General features: G+C 50.0%; 2 protein-coding genes across 2 annotated transcripts; one reads left to right on the top strand and one right to left on the bottom strand.

The window, feature by feature from the left end:
• The first annotated feature begins 16,073 nt into the window (after positions 1 to 16,073).
• Positions 16,074 to 18,439, top strand: LOC115331705. Its single transcript, XM_040217107.3, has 3 exons — positions 16,074 to 16,399; positions 16,821 to 16,936; positions 17,255 to 18,439. The coding sequence occupies exons 1-3, from the start codon at positions 16,074 to 16,076 to the stop codon at positions 18,379 to 18,381; spliced, it is 1,569 nt and encodes a 522-aa protein (XP_040073041.1). The 3' UTR covers positions 18,382 to 18,439.
• Positions 18,440 to 24,539: 6,100 nt separating this feature from the next.
• On the bottom strand, positions 24,540 to 25,317 carry LOC115330732. Its single transcript, XM_029992702.4, has one exon. It carries the CDS (start codon positions 25,299 to 25,301, stop codon positions 24,540 to 24,542), a length of 762 nt encoding a protein of 253 aa, XP_029848562.4. The 5' UTR covers positions 25,302 to 25,317.
• Between the last annotated feature and the right edge of the window lie 1,813 nt (positions 25,318 to 27,130).

Below are 27,130 nucleotides of genomic sequence, written 5' to 3'. Positions count from 1 at the left end.
CATCGGTGACACTCAGCTGAACGAGCTCCCTGCCAAGGGTCCTGGGGACCACGCAACCTCAGGCCCCCCGGGGTCCGAGCCTTGAGGGAGGGGAGGTGTGGGGACCCTCTCCCTGGCTCCTCCGCTCTTCGTGACCTTGCCGCTCCCTGCCGCCGCACTGTCGGGCGCTCCTTCGTTCCCCGTGACCTTCCCGTTTCCTGTCGCCGTCCTGTCGCGGAACGTCCGAGCTCTCCGGCAGGAGCGGGGCAAGCGCCCCCTTCCACTTCGTTCTTGACCTGTCACCGACTGTAGTCACTGTGTTTGAGTGACTCTCACCGGCGTCCTTGCTAACCCTAACCGAGCGAACTGTGATTTCGATACGCGCCGCCTAAGTAGGAGCAGTTTTAGACACTGCTGGTGGCTAAATTCTCATACTTTCCCGCTGTATTTTGTGTTCTATTGTGTATCTTTTTTTTTTTTTTCGGGGACATTGAGAAAGCGTTGCACCACATTTCAAAAAGCAAATATGAAACGAAGAAAACTGTAAATTATTTTTGGGGGTGCTCACGCGACAGAGCGAATGCGACTGGAATGTATAGTAGTCGTTTTTTTTTGTTTTTGATTTTTTTGTTTTTACGATACGTTTTGACAGCGCCGCCCGATTGACGCGGGTCAAACGACAAAGTGCTTAGCTGTCGAAAATAATTTACAACAGAAGATAGCCGAAAGGCATGCATTTTTCAAGCTCATAAATGACGCGTTTACCAATGAACAGGACACGGACATATAATTTAGCAAGTGTTAACGTTAGAACAATATATTGTACTTACCACACAATGCAGCGTTATCTGATAAAACATTAGTTGAGATATATCTCAAATAACACAATCACAGTCAACGACAGTCACATCTGACGATCGGACGAAATTCAAGATGACTTCGTTTTGGGGCACGTTTTGGGGCAGAGCGTACTTTTTTCACACCAGCACCAAGGCCAAAGATCGGGTGCGACTCACTTTGTCCCCATGCCGAACAACTATTTTTGGCTAAGACTCAGAAGGACTCTACGCGGATTATCTCTGGGGAGGGGGGAGAACAGTAGAATTGATTGCAAAATTGCGTCGAGGGTCACTTGACGTTCTTCCCCTTCTTCGTTTCACGCGAATGCCAAGCAGAAACGCTTAAATGGCAGGCAGATAGCAGCCCTATTTCTCACAGTGGAAGGTAGCACAGAAAGGGTACGCAGCATGCATCAGAAAAATTAAATGCGAACTTTCAAGAGGTGCCAGGAAATGTGGAATGCAAAAACCGCAATACATAAATAGAGGAAACGAAAAGAAGGGACCGAAAGATACACAGGGACACAAACGAAGGAAAACAGGACAAGGCGCACTCTCAACTAAAGTTTAATGAAATTTCACACGTAATATTTCCACCAACAACATTGCTAACCTTATCTGCTCAGCCCGCGTTTCAAAAATTCAAACTCATAAGTAGAGGAAGATAGGGACGTGTCGCTTTTACATTTCTTCTCGCTGGTTCTAATTTCAAATGCCTCATGTAATTCTCGCGACACTTTATCTTTGTATATAGCCAAAGTCTTCTGGCTATATAACGTGTGAGTTTTCAATAAACTTCAGTTGATAGTGCGCCTTGCCCTCTTTTCCTTCGTCTGTGTCCCGGTGTTTTTTCGGTGCTGTTCTTCGTTTGCAATTAACTAACTGGCCCAAACCTCCACTTTACTGCATAAGTAGAGAATCGCGCTGAGCGGGTTTTCACAGTCCAAAAGAGTGGCAGAAAAGTTTCAGCTGGTGGGGGCGCGAGAGTCGCACCAGCCGTATCAGCATCAGCAACATGGCTTTGGCCAAAGAGCGTTTTTCTATCGGTTTTGGTGACCGGTCATACAAAAAATCGTGTTTTTTTTTCGTCTTTTTTTCCTTTCCTGGTGTTTTCTGTTTTGTTGAACTTGCTCTCTTTATGCTGCTGAATGGTCTGCTCGTATTGCTTCAGTTACTGTATTATGTGCATATTTTTAAATAGTAACGAGTAGTTAAAGTAATCCGATATCGGTATTTTGTAACTAAATTACATTGCAAATTACTTCGGAAAAAAGTAACGTGGCAAATACAAGATTACCTAAAAAAGTAACAGATAACAGGTAATTCATTACTTGTAACGGATTACCTCTCAAGTCCTTATACGGGTGGCCCAAGGTGGATTAACATGTTGTAATGAGGCATCCGTCGACTCTCAACGCGAAGCGGCGTGAACGGCCCAGTGATACACCCGCTGTCCCCCTCTGCGTGGCGCCGAAATCGCCGAAGAGGGACGTCGCCGGCGATCTTCCGTTGCCTAGGGTTAAGTCATGGCGTCGCTTGCTATAACCAGCGAATCCAGTGCAGACTCCGTTTCTATGCGTCTTGTCGCCAAGCCTCTCAAAATACGCACCCCGCCGCCACCTGCCGGCGCTTGCAGAAAATGTTTCTTAGCCAGTGACCACAGCCAGTGGGGCTGTGCCGTCATCCCGTGGCGACGATGGACACTTTATATACGTGTGCTCCCGGCCCAAGGCAAGCGCGTGTACAAAGCAACAATTGCGTGTCCGTATTCGAGATTTTACCGCTTGGGCATTGTTTGCTGCTGACTGAGAGACCACCTGCCCTCTTCCCTGTTCATTGCCCTTCCGCCGGTCTCGCCGAGACAGCCTGTCATTTATCTCTCCTCTCCGGGAAAACTAGGCGCGGCAAGGCGCGATGTGGTGTTGCTGAAGACGAACGATGTCGAGATAACCTCAACGTTATCATCGACGGCCACGACGCGACGGCACTCGTCGACATCGGAGCAGACTACTCCGTTTTGAGTAAGAGACTCTCTTGTCTCCTTAGGAAAATTGCGACGTCTTGGGTCGGACCGCAGATACGAACCGCCGGCGGACATCTCATCACACCTGTCGGGAGGTGCACTGTCCGCGTTTATATCCACGGTAAAAGCTGCCCTGTGAAGTTCGTCGTTCTGCAAGACTGTTCCATGAACGTCGTTCTCAGTATGGACTTCTTGTGTGAATACGGCGCCATAATCGACCTTGCGGAGAAGAAGCTGACGCTTCGAAAACCTGTTTCATCGGCAGAGGATCCCAAAGCGACGTTAGCTGCAGTGCGAGTCCTTACCAGCCACGTAAACCTGCCGCAGCTGTCGAGTGTCTTTGTGCCCGTCGGGACTGAAGAAGCCGCCTGCGGTGTAGCACTGTTGGAAGCAAGCGTCCAACTTCTCCTTGGACGAGGGATTGGCATTGCAAGAGGCGTAACCGAGCTCCAAGACGGGCGTACCGTAGCCCTCGTCACCAACTTCCGGCAAGAGTCGCGGCACCGTACAAAGGGCACAGCTGTGTGCTACGTCGAGGAAATTCAGGACTCAGCCGCGATTGCCGTGATCTCAGAAGACGCCTCTGTGACGCAGCACAAGAAGACCGCGCCGTCAGAGCTCCACATCAACCAGTCCCCCCCAGCCCCAAAGCGGCAACAGCTGACTGACGAATTGTTACTGACGATGACGTGCCCCCTATTCATCAGTCGCCGTACCGCGTTTCCGTGAAGGAGAAGGAAACCATCCACAAAGATTTCAAATAAATGCTTGATGACGATATAATCCAGCCTTGAAGCAGTCCGTGGGCCTCTCCAGTCGTGCAGGTGAAGAAGGAGGACGGAACTTTTAGGTTCTGCGTGAACTACAGGCGGTGGAACGCTGCTACAAAGAAAGATCTCCATCTGCTCTCCCGCGTAGATAACAACCTCGACCGCTTACGCCACACCCGATACTTTTCGTCGATGGACTTGAAAAGTGGCTACTGGCAGATTGAGGTCGATGAACGGGACCGCGAGAAGAGTGCCTTCGTCACGCCCGATGGACTCTACGAGTTCCAGGGTATGTCCTTCGGACTCTGTACGGCGCCGGCGACTTTCCAGCGGGTCATGGATACCATGCTAACGGGACTGAAGTGAAAGAGCTGCCTGGTTTACCTGTATGACGTCTTCGTATTTTCGCACGACTTTGACGAGCAGTTGAAACAGCTTAGGGCCATGCTCCAAGCCATAAAGTCCGCAGGGCTCACACTCGAGCACGGTGTTAGATAATACTCTTCAGGTGACGACAGCGCGCTCCTCGCGCAGTGCAGATAAAGTTCGCATTTCACTCTCTTTCTTTCTCACTTTCACTATGGTTTCAAGCAGCGCCGGCAGATGACTCGTTGACCCGTGGACACGGCAAAGACGGCTCGTGCCGCCTCATGCTCCACACGCGCAGAGCTCCAACAAGGTTGTCGCTCGTGCAGAAATACCACGGTGTACCGGGGTGTCATGGCAACGACATAATTTTTTTCGCTCTCACACAGTTTCGCCGTTTGGCCTCCGGCGACACTGTCAGCCGCGGGCACGGTGACCGCGGAATAATGCAGCCTTTCGGATGCCTGTCGAACGAACACTATCTGATTCCTCGCGCCGCGCGTTCGGCCCCGTCGTGTCCTCACCTAAAGAGTGTATCTTACACCGTGCACTCAAGCCAAGGAAGTGCCGCTTCGCCTATGGATAACTTAAGTTCCTTGGCCATGTCGTCAGCAGCGAAGGTGCCGTGGACACTGACGACATGGCAGCTAGGACTCCAACGAGACGATCCGGAGCTGCGCGCCCTGATTGAGCATCTAGAAGGACGAGGAAGTACCGTTCCTCATGTCTTTTCAAGAGCCCTGCTGACCTTCGTTATTCGACGAGGTGTACTGTATAAGAAGAATTTCGGAACCAGTAATTCGCAGTGGCATCTGGTAGTCCCTACCAGCCTTCGAGAATTGATTTTTGAAGCCTGCCACGACGACCTGACTTCAGGAGGCCTCGGTTTCAGCCTGACACTAGCCCGAATACGTGAAAGATACTACTGGGCCAAATTTCCAAAGACCGACCATCTCTACACATGATCGTGCCATGAGTGCCAGCGACGCAAGGAACCGCCGTCAAAGCCAGCAGGTCTCCTTCAGCCGATTACCTCTGCAACTAAGCCTTTCCAGCCAATTAGAATGGATCTGTTGGGTCCTTTTCCACCGTCGACGATGGTAAACCGCTGGATAATCGTTGCCACGGATTATTTTACACGTTACGCCGAGACGAAAGCCCTTCCGTCGGGGACTCCTGTTGAAGTCGCCAAATTCTTCGTCGTGTCCATCGTCCTCCGGCATGGCGCCCCCGAAGTCCTGATCACAGACCTAGGGTCATCGTTCATGGCGCAGTTAACCCAAGAGATCCTTCGTCTAAGCCACATGAACCACCGTCGAACTGCATGCATACCATCCGCAGACCAACGGGTTGACTGAGCGGCTCAACAAAACTATCGCCGATATGGTCTCTATGTACGTCGACGTGGAGCACAAGACCTGGGACGAAATGCTGCCCTACGTTACGTTTGCCTATAACATGGCAGTGCAAAGACCACAGGAGTGACGCCCTTCCAGCTGGTGTATGGCCGGAAGGTGACGACTATGCTAGACTCCATGTTGCCGCACGAGCCAGCCGACGACGGAAGCGATGACGCCCAGGTGGTTTCTCAACGGGCAGATGAGGTCCGCCAGCGAGCCAGACTACGGATTCAAGACCAGCAACAGGTCGGTGCCGGCCGGTACAATCTTCGCCGGCGTGACGTCCTCTTTCATCCCGGGGACAGATTATGAGTTTGGACACCGGTTCGGCGATGTGGACTCATCGAGAAGCTTCTCAAGCGCTACTTAGTACCCTACAAGGTTCTTCGCCGTCTCGGGAACTTAATCTACGAGGTGCCTCCCGACGGAACTTGACCATCAAGACGACGCCAACCGCGACCCGAAGTAGTCAACGTAGTGCGACTTAAGCCGTATTACGAACGATAGAACTTTGGACTCGTCAAACTGCGAACTCTCGCTCGCGATTCTGCTGTTCTTTAGTTGTGGATTTGTGTTTTCGGTTTGTGCTGCATCGGGACGATGTGCTTCTAAAGGTGGGGGAAAGGAGGGGGGGGCGGTATAATGCCGCGCGCAGGGCCCAGAAAGCAACGCTAGGTCACGGACTTCTAGAGGGTTCTCGTTTATTCTTGCTCCAGACGTAACTTCTATCATTTATTCCTGCTTTCTTATCCTAGAGAGGGCGTGTTTTTTTTCGCCCCGAGCGCGCGACGCTTGGGCCCTCTTTGCCGAAGCTTCGAGATAGTGACGCTCTCTAGATGAGAGGCCGCCCGCGACATTGTCGAGTCAGTCTCGCCCCAGCGTTCGTTTCAGATGCTTTGCCGACTTCGACGCACGCGACGCTTTGTTATCTTCTGATTCCTTTTTATTTTGGGCACACGTTCGCCACATTAAACGTTGATTTCTTCCTGTTTATCAACCCATTCGTTTACCCAAGCCGGCGAGTCGCCGGGTGTGCTTCAGGGGTCATACTGCCAAAGCCGGTCAGCATGAATTTTTGTTTTAAAGAGCCATTCATAAATGGCGCGCTATGTAGGTTTGGGGGTAGTGTAGTTAGATACATTTCCAACAGAAGGCGAGGGTCATTCTGTCCGCTGTGTTTGTTTGAGCTTGTTATTTCGTATGTCGTCTTTCCCGCTCGATCGCTGCCTCCTTGGAGAAGATGGCAGCGTCCATTGTGCGGTGTGGCCTTTCTGACGATAAAATCATAGATATCCTTTTCGACATCAATGATAACGGCACGTGTGGTCAGGATTGTGAGTTTTTGTAGCCTTTTGTCGACGATGGCAGCGATTCCGACACCACTTCTGAGTCCGAACCACGACAAGAGTGCACTAGTTGTGAAACGCCTAAGCGACCGAGGATGGACTGCTTCGAGATATTTCATCCGAGGAAGAATCTGTGAGGGCCTATTGATTTAAAGACTTCAACGAACCACTTAAGCATGTAAATAAACATGTTTCCTGCACTGAGTTTTACTGTAAAAGCTTATTCTACAAGCAAAACAGTTACGCCTACTGTGGCCGTTTTAGGGGGAAATATGCGGTACGGACGGCCCGGCAGTGCGCGACGCAACTGGGAGCGAATGGGTTCCCCCGCAAAGAAATGTCGACACAAAACTCTGGTGGCCGCCGTTGCCCATAGATGGCGGTAGCTGTCCAGAGTGTTGTGTTTGCCGGTTGTCCGCTTGCCGCCGTAGCTCATAGACCGCGCCAACATTTCTTCGGGTGAAGAAACGCGGGAACGGAATGAGCGGTGGAGTGCGCACCAGCGCGGATGGTTTCGTAACCGCCACGAGGCCGCTATCGCCTTAAAGGAATACTTCAACGAAATTTGAAATATTCCCGTCGTGTTCAAAAATAGGTTGAATATGATCCACAATATCCGTAAATGACAATCGCACGTTTGTATTTTCATCCTGGTGGCTGTATTTTTCGTTATAAACGGCCCACTCTGGCAAGCGCTCGGAGAAGGCCCAGCTTAGAGCACGTGACATCCAACGCAATCGTGACGTAGGTCGTCTCAAGACGAGCAAAGCTACGGCGAGGCTGACGTCGAGAGGATGGCTTAGTCGTTCCAGCCACCGAAGTGGCTGCTTTTGTACGAATTTTGAGTGACGGGTTAATCTTCTATAATCTTTTAGGGGGACAATAGCGACTTCTGCGACACACAAAAGGGATTCTCGAGAAGAGGGGAGTTCCTCCTTCCCCCCTTCTCTCGTCGTGGCCGGAGACGAGACAACCTCCGTCACTAGCTGTCAAGGTTCCTAGACGAGCATTACAAACGAGGCGTTAGCGACATCCACCAGGTGCTCTTTGCTAACCGTTTAATTCGTTTTGAAATTCCTTTTCGATACTTTTTTAACAAGATATTGGTATGTTCCATGTGATACTGCTCTTTTGAACGCATATAGACCAAAAAATGAGCGCCGAAATTTCGTTGTAGTATCCCTTTAAGTTACACTGTGTTGAGCGCTTCAGATTCCCTTGCGAAAGAAGATCAGATCACTCGCCTTGAAAGCAACCGTCGAGAACAGAAGCTACAGCACCACAGCTCTTGCTTCTTCACTAAAGTGGAAAGGCTGAAAGTTTTTTTTTTTTTTTCATTGTTCTTTCGGTCACCACCCATGACAATATGCCATCCCGGAGATATATGCTCCCCGGCCTGCTTGACGCATTATGACAGTCTGTCGTTCACCACGTGAAGATTACCAAGGAATAAAAAGTGAAATTCACGTTGGCTTAGCGGTTTGTGTTTTCAGAACGCAAAAAAGGCAAAAGAAAAGCAAAACAAAGTACAGGATTACCTTGTTTTGTGGTCATTTATTTTTCACGTGTTCTATGCTCACAGTGATCAAATAGCAGAAATCGGCACGCTTCTAGCATATTCGAAGCATCCGCGGACCGTTTATATATATATAAACAGCCCAGGAATACCACTCTCCGTGCTGTGCAATGTTGGATATTTGAAAGGTCTCTTTTGCCCATTTACTCGAAGCGCTAACCGCGGCTAAAGTTAGCCGCAGTACCTAGGACAGACATTTTTAAATCGCGTGACTGGCTTGGTAGGAATGCGCGGAAGCATGGCGGTGCCCTTGTCAGTGAGCGCCGCTCTCTTCGGAACTAATATTTCGTTGTAGCTGCAATATCGGCCGCGTTAGTCAGCAACGAATGGTGCAGGAGGCTTTCACTTTGCATTACCTCACTTAAAGGGGTAGTGAAACGAAATTTTAGCGCCGATCTTGTTGCATAAATATGGGCTAGAGACAGGCACCACCTCGGAAATATAAATGTTGCGCTGTAAAACACAGGAGAACTAATTTTAAACATAATTAAACGATTTCAAATTCTCATCTGGTGGATGGGGGGAAGTTCTCGTGACATCACTTGTGCCAAAATAGCAGCGCCGTTCTGCGGCAATACGGCGTGCCGGCAGAATTCGCCTATGCCTGAACGCGTTTGCAAAGCCTTGGCGGAGAAAGCCAAAGCGTAGTTGGCCACAGTGAGCTCGTTCTCGTTGCGGCTCTTAGCACGACACGGCCCGAGCATGCTTCTGGCACGGCCGGTATTAGTTGCTGCGAGTCGCGAGCTGCAAGCCGACGTTAAAAAGGATATGTTTGAACTACGAGGGTGTCAGCAAGAGCCACGCAAATGCCAAATACCTGTTCACACTCGGAGCGGACACGCGCGTTTGATCGAAGTGCTGGATTCGCTCTGTTAGACCGCGTTTCGGTAAGCGCTTCTGGACCGATCTTTTACGATTGCAACTCGATACTGACATGACACTCGGCAAAGAAAGGTTAGACCGACATCGCGTAGCTCCCACGAACTGCTATAGCTCGACACTGACGTAGCGTCGAGTCAGAATAAAAATGGCATACTAATAACAGAGTGTACATACCGAGTTGCCAAGGTAATCCGTATGGCGTTTATTTGAGCTCTATATCACACAAAGCAAGGAGATAGAATCAATGAGAGTCCCTTTTCGACGACAGCGTTCGTCACCGCTGTCTCGGAAAACAAGAAGATCGAGATGACAAGGGGAAAATATTGACCTCTGAAATTTAGTTCAGGGATCAAACTACTCATCCGGTAAGGGTCCACAAGGGTCGCGTGGGCCTATTCCATTCAGCAGGCCAGCCGGTCATGGACAGACGGTCTTGGCCAAGGACCGCCGGAGCAACGGTGCGCCGAGTCGATGTTGCTGCTAGGCCTACTATATTCTGCCGAGCTCGCTCGGTCGGCAGAATCGTGGCTGTTGTAGCTCTTCTCGTGTGTTTGTGGATCCTGCGTTCTTGATCGTCGTGGTCTGTTTTAAGTACTCCTTCCTCTTTTCTTGCTGGTTAAAGTCGGGACGCACGAGAAGAGCACGAAGAAAAATAAATGTCCGTTGGTGGCCGATACCAAGTAACTGATTGACGCTGTCGGCCTTGTTGATTTGATCGTAAAAAGTGCGTAAGACAGCTTCGGAGCTGTCGTAGGATTCTGTCGTAACCTGCGCAAAGGTTACGACAATTTCGTTTCGAGAGCACGTGTTTTCTCTCAAATGTGTCGTACGCACTTTTTTCGTCGTGAATTCGCTTTGAGAATCCGGCCTCATGGTACGTTTACACTTGCGCATCCGCCAGCGGATCCGCCCAGCTTTTGCCGCTGGGGCGAAACGCTGGGCGGAAAACGCGGCGGCGAGCCGTTTAGGTCCGGGATCTATTTCTGCCGCCGAACGAGGCGTTTCGCTGACCGGATGTGACATTCTTGCGCAGCGCGACGCTGCCTACGTCACGAGTACGCGTTCTTCCAGGAGCAGCAACGCCCGGGAGAGAGAGAGCCGAGGCGGGAACTCTCGCGCCTTCTCGTCATATTTGACGAGACGTTACGGGAACCGCTGCCGCAGTCGGCGCTGCCGCCACTGCTCGAAGGAAATAGATGTAAACCCAACCCGCTCGTCGCCGCCGCCGCCGGGAGCGGATCCGCTCCCGCGGCAGCGGATTTCTTTTCAGGTGTAAACGTACCATAAGAGCTGGTTTTGTCAGTGCTGCCGTGGTTGCCGACTTGCCGTGGTCCCGTGGTGCAGCGTGCGTGCAGCCCTTGCACATCTCAAACGGCCACGTTGTCACAGGTCGTAAATCGTCGACGCGCCACCAAGTGGCAACGCTCGTAACCACAACATTCACACCGTAGCCTTTCCCGACCGGCACAAGTGACGTCACGAATGCGCCCAATATCCCAAGATGCATCGCGCTCTCCGATGGCCGATTTTTGAGCGCGCGCCCAATCGGGCCCATCAGGGTGAAAAATATAGCCATCCGTTCAAAATACAAACGCGCGATTATGATTTATGAATATCATTGATCATATTGAACCTATTTCTGACCATAATAGGTGTATTTCAAGTTTCGCTTCAGTATCCCTTTAAATCGCAAAGCATGAGCAACGACCTCGCCGCCTTTATAAACAGTCTTTCGATTCTGGCCATTCCTAAGCCTAAATGAACGCGATAATTGTCGGTATGGCAAGGTATTCGGAAAGTGGATTGCCTTGACTCAATTGGCCGGGTATTGATAGCACACCAAACCAGACAGCGTCTCCCAATAGACCTTTTTTTTTAAATTTCCCAAGCACCGTGGTGCATCGTTAGTTACACGCGTCGCACGCGCTGGCGTCTGCAGTAGTAATTGTTCTAAAGCAAAAAGTCTAAAACAAATTTTGCCTTACACGCGCATTCGTCAAAGCCTTATTATGATTATTTACTTCGAATCTTTTATAAGAGAAAGGCCAGCGCGCGTGGACCTAAAATTACACTTCCAGCGTTCTCCTCGATGCTGGGGTAATTTAGAAAAAAGGTCTATTGGGACCCTGCCTGCTTTAAAAAAGTGAAAGCCGTTTACAACTCCCTGTAACGCCGAATTGGAGCGCAGCTCTTGATGAGGAGGAGGGAAGGGTACTGAGAAAAGGGTAGACCCCTCCTCCTCCTCCTCCCTTCTCCTCCTCCTCCCCTCATTCTTGAATACGCTCCGGGGGGTCACCTCACCTCGGGGGGAGGGGGTCACGTGACCTCGGGGGGAGAGGGGGGTCACGTGACTTCAGGGGGAGGGGAGTCACATGACCGCGGGGAAGGGGGTCACGTGACCTCAGGGGGTCACATGACTTGGGGATCACGTGACCATGGGCGTCACGTGACCCTGGGGGAGAAGTCACGTGACCTTGCTGGTCATGTGACCTTGGGGGTGTCAAGTGACCTAGCGGTTACGCCGTGTTGGGACCGCGGGGTTGGTCGGGGACTTTGGGTCCGGCAGGTAACCGAGCCAGGGCAGGAACTCATGTGGCTGCCGGACTCGCGAAGTTCCGGGGAGCAGGAGGAGTGTCTCTCATATAATATAACTCTTTATATATACACATGAACAGGTTACATCAACTCAAGAACACTTGAGAACCCTGTCAAAAACACTAGAGAACACCAGACAAAACGAGCTAGCAGCCGACTGCTGCTGCTTTTATAACCTTAGTTGTCCCCACATCCCTAGTAGGAAATTCCTATCGTTCATTGTTCGTAATGTCCAGGCACGCCATTTCCCTCTCCCTCGCACTCAGCCACACAGAGCACACAGACGTAAGGGCCAGACATCCTTGGCCGCGGTGTCACCGGTCAATGTCGTCGGACAATGGTGCCATCGAAGTCGAGGAAGGCGGAAGACATCCATAATTGCAGGCGTCCTGGCTTCCGTGTGTTAGGGGATAATCCCACGGGCGATCTAAGCTGGGGAAATTGAGTAAAGTCCCCTCCTTTGTCGAGGACGTCCCAAGGCTGTCGGGTCACCATGCGTCGAGGTCAGGCCGAAGAAGCAAGGAGAGCGACCGGACGGCAAAGTCGGCCAGATGCCACTGGCGTGGGTCAACCCGATGATCCTTCGGAGAAGGTCGCGTCGTCCCCGCAAATCAAGGTGCGTTGGCGACTCCAGGGCGCCTCTCGCTCTGTCTCCGGGCGCAGCTGACCTTAGCCACCTGGCGACGATGCTCCAGGGCGTTCACCCGTGCCGGTCAGTATGGAACGGCAAGGTCGTCTCCCGGGGCCTTTCGCAACAGCTCCTCCGCCGCCAGGAAGAGTGTCTTGAGGGGGAGCAGTCCACACTGGTCCCTTGAAAGACCCGGTCTCCCGGCTGTGCTGGCGACTGAGGTCCAGGCTGGAGTTCACACTGGGAAGTGGCAGCAACAAAACCCACAACACCGAACCAAACTCCGCGCAGGAGAGCGCCCAGCACCCAATCTCTCCAATCCGCCGGACCAAAACGAACAACAACAAAAAATGCCTCGCGAAAGTTCCGTGCTATTCTATCAAAGCAGAAAAACACGCACACGCACAAGGACACTTGTTTCCTCCGACAGGTTGCTTTAGCGAAAGAAACTTTTGCAGACTAATAAAAGCTCTCTTACGCTCAACCCAAAATAAAACGGACTCCCGTGAAAAACAAAAAAAAAAACATTACGAATCCCTATGTAACTCATATATGGCATATCCCTATTAATTTCGAGCATCCTTTATAAAGCCAACTATACCGCGTATAAAACCGCTTTAAATCAACTTTACCGTCAACGCAACGAGCTAAAGCCGAACGAAACGCAAAACTTGGACTCCCGGAAAAAGAAAAGCTAATAACCTTGCCGAATAACCTAGTCGACTCAATTACACAAAAAAAAAAAAAAAAAACACGTTTAGCCCTCCCTTTTTCCTCGAAAGTCCTTCTTCGCATCTAACCCACGCCCTGTTTGTTCTTGGCCTCACTCGGACTGTTCAAGTTCTTCTCCTTGGACATGCGTGCAGGCACGACGTTGCCGTCCCGGAGATCTTCCTTGGTTTCCCCGCCCGACGTGATGCCTGGCTGAACGGGCGATGAACTGTGGCTCTGTCTCCAACCTTGTTGAGTCGGTCCAGGTTCGTTGTTGACTTCTCCAGGCTCCTTGCTCGTACTTGAGCTGTGGGTCCGCGGCTCGTTGGGATGGGAGTCCTGGAGTTTTCCCCCTCCCAGCCTCGAGAACTGCTTCCTCTTTTTCAAGTGGCGCTCGTCGGGCTTGCCTTGACGCTCTCCGCAGGAAGCGTTGCTGCCAGAACGTACAACGCTGATCCGGCGCTGCCTTTTCCTCTTTGGTTTCAGTCGCTTGCTTGTGACGGTATCCGAGTTCTCGGTCTCAGATCCCTCATACCGCGAGCACGACGACGTCCTCAGGTGCACTTGCGTCGGGTCCGCTTTGTCCAGCCCGGGCTCCATCGTGTCCCCGGTGGATCCCTCGCTTGCGCAGCCGCCTCCGGTTGCAGGTCCCCTGGGATGGCCGGCTTGGGGTCTCCCGTCCTCAAACCTCAACGACTCGCTGCGGGACGCGTACTCATCGACGTCCTCCTTGCACCTCGACTCCGTGAACGGTCTGGAGTCGGTGTTCCGCAACCGCACCAGGCAGGTGTGGTTGATCTCGTCGAAGGAAATCTCAACCACCTCCCTCCTGGTGGGCCGCTTGGACTCCTGTGACGGCGCCGTGGGCTTGGTTCCAAAGCCGCACGGGCGCCGATCCGACCGGTCAGGATCCGGACTTGATTGCTGGGCCGCTCTCCCCGGCATCTTGGCGCTGTTCTTCATGAGCTGGCTCGATCTCCCCGGCGTCGTCTCCACCTTGGCGTCGCCTTCGTCCTCCGGGCAGTCGCCACTGGACGCCTGAAGAGCCTTCTCTTCTTTCTCCCGCAGCTCGGGCGTTGGGTAGGTCTTGCACGGAACGGCGTCGGTCTTGCGTACAATAGTGTCGGTCGCGTCGGAAGAAACCCGCTGGTTTCCGGTCACCTCGGTGTCCCCAGCTTCAGTTTTCTTCTTTTCCTGACACACCAATTCTGTCGCTGCCTCCACGTCACTTTCGCCGCTCCGCCGCTCGGGGTGTGGGCCGGTCTTGCGAAGAACGGTGACGGCCGTGTCGGGAGAAAGACGCTGGTCTCCGGTCATCTCAGTGTCCTCAGCTCCCACTTTCTCCTTTTCCTGACACGCCTTCCCTGTCACCGCTTCAACGCCTGTTGTCGCCCGACAAAGGGACTCAACCTCCCGCGCTTTCTTCGCGAGCTCGAGCTGCTCGAACTCGCAGCTGACCTTATCCACCTGGCGACGATGCTCCAGGGCGTTCACCCGTGCCGGTCGGTATGGAACGGCAAGGTCGTCTCCCGGGGCCTTTCGCAACAGCCGACAGCAACGGCGACGCCGACGGCGACGCCGACGCCGCTCCATCCGGTGTCCCCAGCTCCGCTGCGACGCCGACGCCGCTCCATCCGGAAACGGGCGCCTAAGAGCTGCGCTCTAAAAATGCGGCGAGGTCGTTGCTCATGCTTTGCGATTTAAGTGAGGTAAGGCAAAGTGAACGCCTCTTGCACCATTCGTTGTTGACTAACGCGCCCGATATTGCAGCTACAACGACATATTAGTTCCAAAGCGATCGGCGCTCCCTGACCTAGGCACCGCCATGCTTCCCCGCATCCCTACCGAGCCAGTCACGTGATTTCAAAATTCCTCTCTTAGGTACTGCGGCTAACTTTAGCCGCGGTTAGCGCTTCGTGCATGCGGGCCCTTGAACTTTCTAAAATGTACACAGAATATTCACTGGACGCCTTATTAGAGTGCACTGATCACTGAGCATGCTCAGAACGAGTTCACACGTTTCGATAAGCCGCAATATTGATAGTGTGAAATGCACGTTGCAAAAGCGTTGCGGAAGCTCGCCGTCAGCATGCGCGGAGCAGCTACGCACTCAGCTATCAACACATGCGAATACTTTCTATATAAACGTGCCCTGCGACATTTTTGTGAAAAGAAAAATAATATAGGGTTGTAAGAAATAGGGGGAGCGCGGGTAACGTACGCCGGCCTGCACCCAAGTGGAAGAGAGCGCCGACCTCCGCCAGTTTCAGAGACAATTTAGACGAGCAAGCAGCTGGCAGATTTCAGCTCAGCATAAGCGCTTCCTTTCGTGACTTTGAAGAATCAGCGTTGGCTACCCTAACAAACAAACTGCATCCTGTACGTGCAAGCGTTTCTCCCAGCACTTGATAAAAAGCGGTCTAGTACAAAAAAAAAAAGAAACTTTTTACGAAAGTTGCATTGATAAAGGAATAGAAGCGTTGACTCCAGCGCGGCACAACACTTTTTACCATTTGCCTTTAAGTGCGTGCGATTTCGTTGTATCCTCATGAAACCGCTTACACGAGCGAATACACTGGCACGCCCACCGATGCCATCTACCAGATAGCAGTAGAATACTTACAACATGCGTACATGCCGAACGGTGAAGAAGCACAAATAACGAAAATAATCCTTGGAGACAACGAAAATAATCCCTGTACAAAGGGGACGAAGGACGAACACAAATCTAAACACAGCCAGGTTACTGGTGCGTTTGGAATCCACTTTTTTCCGGAGCTGTGGAGCCACCTGGCGATATTTCGGCGAACTAGTAGAAACCTGGTTTGAGGGTAAGAACGGATTATCGCGGTAGGAAAGCACGACCGCCATTAGGCTTGATTTCTTCCGCGTTTTCAGGTGCTTTGTGCCTACACGTGAGCTCCTAGCCTATCCGCTTCTCTTCGGGGACCACGAACGATGGCCGAGGACGAGCGCATTCCGTTCTCGTTTCAACCAGACCGCTGGACCGAGAAGCCTCCGCAGTTCACGAGCCTGTCGCAAGACGAAGTCTGGCGGTATTTGCGCCGAGAGACCGACTCGTTTCGGCAGGTCAACCGAGGATGGGCCTTTAAGGAAGAAGGTTACGTCCGTAACGTGAGATGGAACGCTTCGGACGACTCCCAAATATGCCTGGTCCGGGCTATCTGCCTTCCGTCCATGAAGAAGGCGCCGTACACCGTCTCGGCGTGGTTTGCCAGTGGCACCGGGCGCATCATGGGCGGCAGTTGCAGCTGTGTTGCTGGGTGAGTGATGCTTAGCTTACAGATGACATAGCATGTAATACTAAAACAAAGTATTATATAATGACTAATTATCGCGGTGCGTTCGCACTCGCTTGTCAGACAGTCAAGCAGGGTGATGCACGCCGGTGCGAAGCTCATCCAGATCGAACCGGGCTGGTTTGGGGGTTCACTCTGCTCGACGCGCGACAAAAACGTTTACAAAACGCCCTTATGTTCCCTCATTTCCCCGAAGTGCGTGCGCCTTAGTTCAGATAGAGTGAAGAATTAATGCACGTGCGTTTATATCAAACACGCGTAGTCTATGTGCGATGAAAACCGCCATGCTCGCTTTGGGACAGTAGAATCTGACGAGTTTATTTCTGTACTCATTGTTAGTAGTTATGGAGCTGCTCGTTTAATGTTGCCCTTTTATATTTTACAGGCTCAGCGAGACCTGCCATCACATTGCAGCACTCCTGCTGACTGCAGAAGAGAGCTGCAATGCAGGCGGCACTTCCTGCACTGACATACCCTGCATTTGGGCGGTGCCTCCTCAAGGTGTGTACATTGGAGATTACTTCGAGATACGCTTGAGCAACATCAAGCGTTAAATTTCTGGCTGTCGATGGAGGGTCAGGCTCACTTCTGTCACTTTTTAAATATGTAGACTCGACCATCCACTCCCTCTTGGGCTCTATAATTACAGCGATGGGTCAATCGCTCGAGGTCGCTTACACCTTCCAAATTAACAAATACCCTCTACATAAAGCAGTTTGAGCGATTATGCACCATCCGCATGACTATGAAATGTGGAACTCAGATGTCGCACAACATTAGAACTGGGCAGCACTGACAGGTGAACCTTTCTCGTTGCAGCCAAGAAGCCTGCTCCTCCGCAGCCGCTTGCAGACATCACATTCTGCAAGTATTTGGTCAACCGGCCAGTGAGGGAGAAGAAGAGACGCTCCTACAACCCCTGCGAGGCTGTTGGCGGTGCATCGTCGGAGCAGATCCAGGCTCTGCGGGATGGCCTCCGCATTCGCACACCAGGTCTCTTATGGCTCGAGTTCAGTGGTGCCGAGGAAGCCCGACCAGCGAGGCCACCACTGCCAATAGCCGACGATGAGGACCTGTGGAGCAGGAACGCCCGGGACTCTGTCTACAAGCACGCAGAGTCCCTACCTCCACTGACCGACGAAGAGCGGGCAGAGGTCACGCGGTCCACCATCGGCCAAGCCGACAACCCCAGGTGGCATGAGGAACGGCGAGGGAGAATCACAGCATCAGTGTTTTCCAAAGTCATCAAGTGCGTGAAGCCAGAATATCTGGTGAAGGGAATTTTGTATCCCAGCCCAGACTCTGCAAGTGAGGCCATGCGCTACGGGAGGATGCACGAGGGCGACGCCGTTGCTGCCTACGAGCAACTCATGGGTGCGCAGGTCGACTGTTTGGAGGTGCACGAGACAGGGCTCCACATCCATCCTGTGTACAGCTTTGTGGCTGCCTCACCGGACCGCATCGTTACCAAGGATGGCGAAGAGGGCCTTTTGGAGGTGAAGTGCCCGTCATCTAAGGTGGGGCTAACACCTCTGGAGGCGTGCAAGCAGGACAAGAAGTTTTGCTGCGAGGAAGTTGGTGGAGAGATCCGCCTAAAGAAACGTCATGCCTACTACTACCAGGTTCAGGGTCAGATGGCTGTGACTGGACACAAGTGGTGCGACTTCGTTGTCTGGACCAACAACAAGACGGTCGCCCGCTCTACGCACACAGAGACCATCTTTTTCGACGAGAAGTTTGTCGAGGGTGAGCTCCTGCCAGGACTGCTGTACTTCGCTGAGGATGCGGCCAGTCAGGACTTCGCGGAAGTCCTGACTGGCCGCATCAGGCGACGAAGAGACCTAATCGCACTCGGCCAGTATGTCTCCTACAAGAAGTACTGCGCCGGCTTCTATGTGGTGGAGGATGGGCCTGGCCTCAAGAAGAAGCTGCGGAAGCTACAGTGAGGGACGTCTGCACCACGCTGTGGGCTTCCCGAATCAAAACGGCTCTTTTAAGAGCCACACATTTACTCACCTCGTATGGCATCATCTGTGCAGCAACTCCCGTGTCTCACCATGATACATGTATAGAAACATGACACACTTCAACAAATGTCGAATATAAAGTGAAATGCCAGGTGTGCTGCTTAGGCTCACAAATTTTATTGCAAATCTAGAAACTAAATTGTGGATGATCATGATTTAGTAAGAGTAGTTCTTTAGACTTGCACGATTCTAAAGGGGTCATGAATCAATTTTAATGTAAAAAGGATCTGCAGCTTCTATCTTTTATTTTGTCCACCTTAGTAACAGATTTAACACGCCCTCTTCCCTCGAAATGTCGCAAGTGCGCTGCGTAATCGCAAAGGGAAATATGGACTATTTGCTGACCTGCAGCCGCATACGGTGGCCACGGGTACCACGATGTGATGTTGCGGTGGGTGACAGTCACGTAGGCACAGTGTACCGAGTTAGGAAGCTGACCAAGTATCTGCTCAATTTAAAGGACAACTCTGCTTCACTTCAGGCATATTGGGATTATGACTGATTCCAACTTGGAAAGTACTACGAAACGACATCATATAATTTGTTTCGAGAAATGTCAAATACTTTTTGCGCAATCTGGTTTTAAATATGAATCGAGACCGACCCCAAAGCTTTGATACGGAAGAGGTCTACATTGTTTTCTCAAAAACAAAACTGAAGCGGAGTTGCCCTTACGAGGAATATTTATAAATGTTGTTGCTAAATGTAAAGAAATGGCGTCAGAAGTCTCGTATTATTGGCAAGCTTTTATTACACAACGTTTTAGAGGCGCCATCTACCTAAAGTACACAAAAGCGTCCCCTTCTTGCTGTTTAGCGTGGGAAGAGGGTTCGCTTTGCCAACTGGCTGCAGTGTTTCACTGCGACCAAAAAACTGAAAAGTTAAGAATGCTAATCCAAGGCAAGAGAGCTTGCTGTCGCTGGAGCAGAATGCTCACTGGGGGTGCCAAAGATAGAAAAAATCCGGAAGTCTGTGTCCCAGCAGTGCATCACTACGCATGTGACCCGGAAACTGGTGAAAGAGTTGAGGGGCACCACACACTCCAATCCTTTTCATTTTTCAAAATAAGAAGTAGCGCTCCTAGGCTAAAATGTCTTTTGGATCTTGATTACACTAGTGACAGTAACTGCCACAGTTATTTGTCCGAAGTCCGAAAATAGTTTCATGACCTCTTTAAATGTTGCAAATGTAACCACCTATCGGGTTTATTAGGCAGGCTTTCAAATATGTGTTAACATTTATTACAACTATCTATGTTTTAGCAACTTAAATGCACCCATACAAGACCTGCATAGACAAAGCCACGAGTTTCACAAACTTCTCTGCAGCTCATAGCTGAAGGAGCACAAACTTCGAAATAACCATAACTACCATGACCGATGCGATCCATATCTGGCTAGTGTTGTACAGAAAATTATTGTGGTTTATTAACAATGCTTTAAACAGGCCCACATACTTCCCATGCTGCAGAAAAAAAGACTCGTATAGACCTCTCATCAAAACAGAATACTACTGGCAAAAGCATGCTTCATAAATTCACTGAAGGTTGCAATCGCCCAGAATGCATAATGAACAAGAGACAAACTGAGCTGACCATACCACAAAGGCATGACCGCTCAGTCCTCATTCCCAGAGAGGGAACCAGGATGGAACGGCTGTGACAACGGTCATTCAATACACACGGAGATATGCATCCTTAAACAATAGACAGTGAGACCAGAGACCATCCTAGAGAAATGCTGCTGCAACAATCCAAATTAGAAAGATGTATAACCACAAAAACGCTAGAGACGATGAGACAAGAGGCCACCCAAGAGATGTTGCTACACTCTCCCTCTCCGAACCATAGAAAAGAAGTTTTGCTCCTTGCACAGCATTACCAACCTCCCATTGTGGTAAATACGGTGGTCTTAATTTAACATCAGTTATTTGTTATTTCATTCAAAACATGCATGTCTCAAACATGAAAGGCATCGTAGCTTTACATGACTACCAAATCCAGTACGGACTACCTCGCGCAGCGCATAAATGACATGCGAAAGAAGCTTGTTTATCTGACAAGCCTAACGAAGACTTAAAGGGATACTTCAACGAAATTTGAAATATTCCCGTCCTGTTAAAAAATAGGTTGAATATGATCCATAATATCCGTAAATGACAATGGCACGTTTGTATTTTGAGCCTGGTGGCTGTATTTTTTTGTTATAAACGGCCTACTCTGGCAAACACTCGGAGAAGGCCCAGCGGAGACCACGTGACATCCAACGCAATCGTGACGTAGGTCGTCTCGGGACGAGCAAAGCTACGGTGAGACTGACGTCGAGAGGATGGCCTAGTCGTTCCAGCCACCGAAGCGGCTGCTTTTGTACGAATTTTGAGTGACGGGTTAATCTTCTGTAATCTTGTAGGGGGACAATAGCGACTTCTGCGACACACAAAAGGCGTTCTCGGGAAGAGGGGAGTTCCTCCTTCCACTCTTCTTTCGTCGTGGGCAGAGGCGAGACAGCCTCCGTCACTAGCTGTCAAGGTTCCTAGACGAGCATTACATTTGAGGCATTAGAGACATCCACCAGGTGCTCTTTGCTAATCGTTTAATTCGTTTTAAAATTCCTTTTCGTGTCTTTTTTTAACAAGATATATGGATGTTCGATGTGATACTGCTCCTTTGAACACATATAGACCAAAAAATGAGCGCCAAAATTTCATTGTAGTATCCCTTTAACAGCCTTAGAGTGGGACAGTTTCGTACAACACTTTTAGTTCAACACCTAGCCAAAATTCTTGCTGGTACCCTTCCAGGGTGTCTACTTTTCTGGAAAACCTCAAATTGTCAGCGAATTGTGGTCATCTGCAGAAGTCAGGGAATTATCAGGGAAACTCAAAAAGATGGATAAATAAGGGAAAATGACCCGTGAAAGTGGCACAGCGTTGTGCAACGAAGGCCGACGGTTTGTGCATCCATTGCCCGAAGCATCACTAGCAAGCGCAAGCCACCATCTTCCGTCGAAGGAGCGCTCCTTCAACTGAAGTAATGGTCAAGGAATTTCATCGAAATGGTTAGGGAAGAACGTGGAAAACCAGGGAATTTAAAAAGTAATTTCGTAGACACCCTGCCTTCGCCATGTGCTTTTCCATATGCATTTACATAAAAGTGTCGTGGGGCACGTTCACTGCACTGTTTGCGCTATTCGCACAAGCGTTTTCTGCCTGGCCGCAAGTTGCAAGCATGCGCTGGCTGGATTGTAGTTGAGCACTGTGGACTGTGAGTTTTGTAAACAGTGGAAACGTCTGTAGGTGGAGACAGTTCTTTATGCTCACTAAAGCTCTGTGCATTTCTGCAGGCATGCTTCAACTGGTCAGGAAAGCAAAATAAGTCTTGCTATAGACCTTTGCAGAAAGAGGGCTCTGGCCGCCGCCATTTTGCGAATCGAGCGACCCCTATCAACCAGAAGTTTCTGGCACCCGCCTGAGCTGTGGAAGCCCGGTCAGCGTGACTCCCTGCATTTTGCATTCGGAGTTCGCCGGCTTTTCTTGGAAGTTATTACTTTATTCGCCTGTTTAGGATGCTTACCTTTTGTATGTCATCTTCCACCGTGACAACTAGAGAATACCAGGGCTCGTAGCCTGCTCGGCCTTCGCAGGAAACGAACGAAAAGAGCGAACGTCAAGCAGCCCGTAACGCAGGCAGTTCGACGTTCTTGGAGGATTATTTCCGTCGAGATAATCTCCAAAAAGCCTTCCCGGCTGTGTTCCGGGTCTTCGCGAAAAATAGCTGATAGGGTCGGGTCCGGGGTGTGGGGACAGAAGAGACACATTCGTTCATTTGCTTTGAAGCTGTGAAAAAAAGGAGCTGTCTTCTACGTGTTCTCCAAAACACGCCGGATTCCGTTCGATCGTCGTGAAGTGACTGTCGTCGACACTATATTGGATGTGCTGTGTTATTGGAGACCTTTCTCAGATCCTGTTCGGATAACGCGGCACCGTGGGGTACGTACAATATGTGTTGTTCGATTGATGAGACTCGTTGAATTTCATGTTGTGGGCGGGAAATATCCATGCAGTTCGGATATCCTGTGTGGTCAAATATTCTGACCTTTATAGATTGACACGGCTGAATGTACGGTGCCGTAAAACGATGATCATAAAGTGAAACAAACATTCCAGTTGCATTTGTTCTGTCGCACACGGACTCACCAAAACAGCTTTCATTTCTTTGTATTTGTTCCCAAAAATAGAGCACTGCTTTCTTAAAGACCTCTATAAAGTATGTTCGCCACAGAACACAAAATAAAAAAAAAACGCGGCAATTCAGCCGCCACCAGCGTCCGGAATTGCGCCTACGCAGGCTGCCACAGCCCACTGACTAGAAAACCCACAGCTCAGCGCAGTCGGGCAACACTGACGTACCCTCTCAAAACCAGGGATGCGCGCTGTAAATTGCTTCGTTCGAGACTGCCGCTGGAAAGGTCTATACTCCGCGACAACTTTTCTTGGCAATGCAATGGAAGGTACGTCCCGCGTCCCCTCTCCCATTTTGAGTGTACGCAGGCTCTCCTCCTCTCCCTGGAAATGGGAGAGGAGGAGAGCCTCCGTACACTCAAAATGGGAGAGGGGACGCGGGACGTACCTTCCACTGCATTGCCAAGAAAAGTTGTCGCGGAGTATAGCGACATAGGGTTGCGGTCAGCAGGAAGGGTTAGGGGCACTGAATAAAGTAAAATAGAACGACGAGTTCGAATAGAGAATGAGAGGCCCACACTATGTCGGAGGCTTATTATAGAGAAGACGTCCTGCAATGGAGATTTCGGTTGCATGTCAAAAGATCTCCAGGTCGTCGACCCCCAAACTGACCATTCTTTTCATTGCTGTACAGAGGTATTCCGAACCACCGTCCTTGGTGCACGAGAGGCAACCTTTTAAAGCATTACAAACACTATACATCACGCTCGCAGGGGAGTGGAGAACAGCTGTGGCCGTGATCCAAAATATCAGATGAAATGTACGCAATAGCAAGGTACCCAGTCAAAACAAATTAAGTTTGTCATATTTGTGACTTGCCGCCTACCTAAAAGAAGATGGAAGAAACCTAGGAGTAGGGTTCCGTATTTTCTCATAAATCCGATAAAATCACAGAAAAAAACTCGCTGGTAAAACAGTTGGTGATTCGGATTTATCCAGAAAACTCAAAATTTTGAGACTGCCAGTTCTATGAACTCCAATGGCTTTTATATTTTCCGGATAACTTCGGCGTTTCTTTTTTTTTTTTCTTTTTTATTTTTAACTTTTGTACGCAAGCTCCACAGCAAAAACTTTTTGGCCCCTTGTCAACAAAACATGTCATCAAATCTCTACGACAATAATCGATTGTGGTGACATGTATAAAAAAAGACTGGACTAAATTCGCAAACTGCTGTTTTCTGCCTCTTATTCGCTGCATAAAAAAGACGAAAAAACTGAATTTTTATGTACCATAAGAGAAAGCTCCAAAAAACTGAATTTGTTTAAGATATAAACTCTGGAAAACAGCCTCTGAACTTGCTCAGAAATAAAACTCCAAAAATGCAGCACCCTACCTATGAGTAACTTCGAAGGGAGTGTAAGCTACTTGCAAAAAGTGTTGAAGTTTGAGTACTAAATAATGACTTTTTAACTGTAAGACACCAAGTTACTCTTAAAACCACGAAAGGGACTGATTGTGGTTCTTGTTTTCTTATGAGCCAAACGCAGAAGCTGAAACCAAGCCAATTTTTCCCTAAACTTTGAGTATGCGTGGGTGTACATTGTTTCCCAAAGCTATCCAACTGAGAAAGGGCATTTTACGTGATAAAATTCCACTCTAAAGACGTCAGCGCTCAAGGCTAAACTGACAAGCAATCATCCACATTTATGTTGGTTTCACTTGAGGTGAATTTGGCTCATATAGAAAAAAAAAATCTCAATTTGATTGAGTAGTAGTGAAGTTCCATAAAATAGTGGAAAAAAAGCTAGCCAGAGGATTTTACAAAAACAAGGTTATCCTGAAATGTTCAACAAAGCAAATTTTGTCAGTCAAGTTCAATGCTACGCACCATGCTTAGCTACTTGGCACTGACCATTGGCATACGGAAGTGGCTTAGGAAGCAACAAACCTGAAACACCTGCTCAGCAATGTCCATCATTGTGATAGGAAATGGTCGATCGAGAATGTGAAATTGCTTCACCCTCCCGATCACGCGCTCCACGACCACCCGGGCGCTTGCCACCTGCCGGGTATTTGCTACGTCTTGCTCAGGCATCTGAGGCTCGTGTGGCTGCCGGAAAGGCGGAATGTGCACTTGCACTCCAGGTGGCAGGTCATTAAATTTAAAACCCTTGTCCACCATGATGGCGTCCCCTGCCTCCAACTGCCCCATGAGCTCACTATCCTCGACGATCGTCCGGTCTGAGGCACACCCACCCCAGAGCCCCGAGACGTAGCAAATGTACCCGTTGGGCGTACAGCCAACAATAGCCTTGTACGTGTTGTAATGCTTGTACGGTGAAAAGGTCTGCCTCTGAGCAAGCAAAGCCGATGGCTTCTGAGTACGCACCTCAGTTGCATCAAGAACGATTCTCGTGTTGGGAAATTTGTGAAAAGAATCGGGGAGTTTTTTCCGAGTCTCCAGAACAGTTGGAAAATAGATCAGTGCCCTTAACTCTCGCTGAAGAAAGTTAATCCATGTCGTAAACACCTTACTAACATGCGCTTCAGTGATGTTGAAATTGCGGGAAAGTTCCCTGCCTGCCATCCCTGTCCTCAGCCGCACGAGGACCATGAAAAACTCATCCCTCAGGTCTAGTTTCCCTGTGCGGCGCTTCATCTCACCGTCTGTCTTGGTGTCTCCGTGCCAGTAGGTCATTCTGGCTGCCCGAGGTTCAAGAAACTTATATAGTTCGTCGAAGACAGAAAACTCGGGAAGCCCAGTGTAATACATGCAGCTTTTAGGATCCTCTAGGATGGTCTCAACTCTCAGCTGTGTCGCCTGCAGTGCTTCAACAGTCTCTTGGAGGCGCTTATTCTCAGACTGAAGATGCAGCATCATCTGCTGCATTTTCGCCAGTTTCAGGTCTCGAAGCCTGAGTGCCTCGGAACTGACACCCGCTGTGGTCAGGGCCATCGCAGCGTCCTGCTCCATTTCTGTGAAGCAATTGCACATATATAAGTGAAGATCATGAAAGCCGATGTTGCCCAGTTACTCCTTGCAGATACAGCAACAGATAGATACTTTGGAACCGTGTTACATGTAAAAAAAGAACTAGCCAACAAAGAACCAATAAAAAATTGCAGTGGCTTAGCTCGGCTATGCCAGGATCTATGTAGCGTAAGCTTAAATTCAGCTGGTTATTCTTAAGGCCCGTTCACACAGTTGCGTTCGGAGCGACCACTACGCTTACGAACGAATGCAACCGGTTAGAACGACGAGTTACCATAGCAACGAAGCGCCAAACGGTCGTTTTGTTCGTGTTCATTTGCAACGCAAGGAGTTGAGCCGGGCTGAACTTTTTCGTTACGTTGGGAAACGACGGGAGCGACAGACCAATCACAGATCGAGGAAAACTCGGTCGCGCGCGTTGCATGGACGGCGTGGTGAACGCTCATAGTGCCCCGTAAAAGCGCTATCATTGACTGTGAATTTTCGTCGTGTGCCGTTATGATAACCCAGCACAAGGGAAGATCCACCTACTCATGCGGCGATCTTGTGGCGGCACTCTCAAGACAGCAGAAACGCCCGTGTCGTTGTGTTTGTTTACTTCGACTACAGTGGTGCTTTCTTAGCATTCGTGTCCTCGAACATCGCCCGGATTTCTTTTTGGCGCATTCCATGCGTGTGCTCAAGTTCAAGGTATTACTGGTGCGTACCGTATAAAGGATGTGAGTTTTCACGTGTTTTCATCACCCGAGAAAGGTGATTAGTGTTAACAATCCTGAACGCTCGCAACGTCTATCTGACCACGAAATTATATTTCTGCGTTGCTATATCGCTGCTAAAATTTCATTGTCTTTTATGATCGTAGAAAAGCTGTGTGGCGAGATTTGTATTGTTGGCAAAGTCGTGTATTAAAGTCGTGATGTGCAAAACGGCGTACTGCATTTTTTTTTTTTAATGCGCTACCCTGCAAGCGTATCCTGAAAAAAAAATAAAGTTTAGGTAATAGAAGACGGTATGTCTATTTTCTGTTACGCAAGTGAGTGGCAGAGCGTCCCCTTCTTTTTAGAGGCACCGCTGAAACAGCTGACGGCGGCAGAGAGGCGGTCGCCATGCTGCCGACCCGCTGCGCTTGTGGCAGTGGTTGCAGGAGTGTACGCGCGGCGCAGAACGGTCGCTCTGGTCACATTGGACGCAGTCGTGGATAACGGGTTCGTTGCAGATGTCTGAACCAGCCTTTACACAGCTATTGTAGCCGCACAGCAGATCTTCGTGACTGTTCGCCACATAATCGAAACCTCCGGCTGCTCCGGTGAGGAGTCTGAGGACCTCGCGTCGGGCACGAAACCGTCCGCCATGTTTTAAGCGTAGCTGGGTTGCTTACTATTGGCTAGGAGCAAGAGCTGAAGCTCGTTTCTCATTGGCTATTGCTTCGTATGGTTGCATTCGGTTGCATCTGTGTGTACACGTCACGCACAGTTGTCGTTGAAGTCACAGCGGTT

The sequence above is a fragment of the Ixodes scapularis genome, unplaced genomic scaffold (genome assembly GCF_016920785.2).
Source record: "Ixodes scapularis isolate PalLabHiFi unplaced genomic scaffold, ASM1692078v2 PGA_scaffold1__304_contigs__length_218370807, whole genome shotgun sequence".
NCBI lineage: Eukaryota > Metazoa > Arthropoda > Arachnida > Ixodida > Ixodidae > Ixodes > Ixodes scapularis.
Note: the sequence above shows the minus strand (reverse complement) of the source record. Positions and strands in the feature narration are given on the sequence as shown.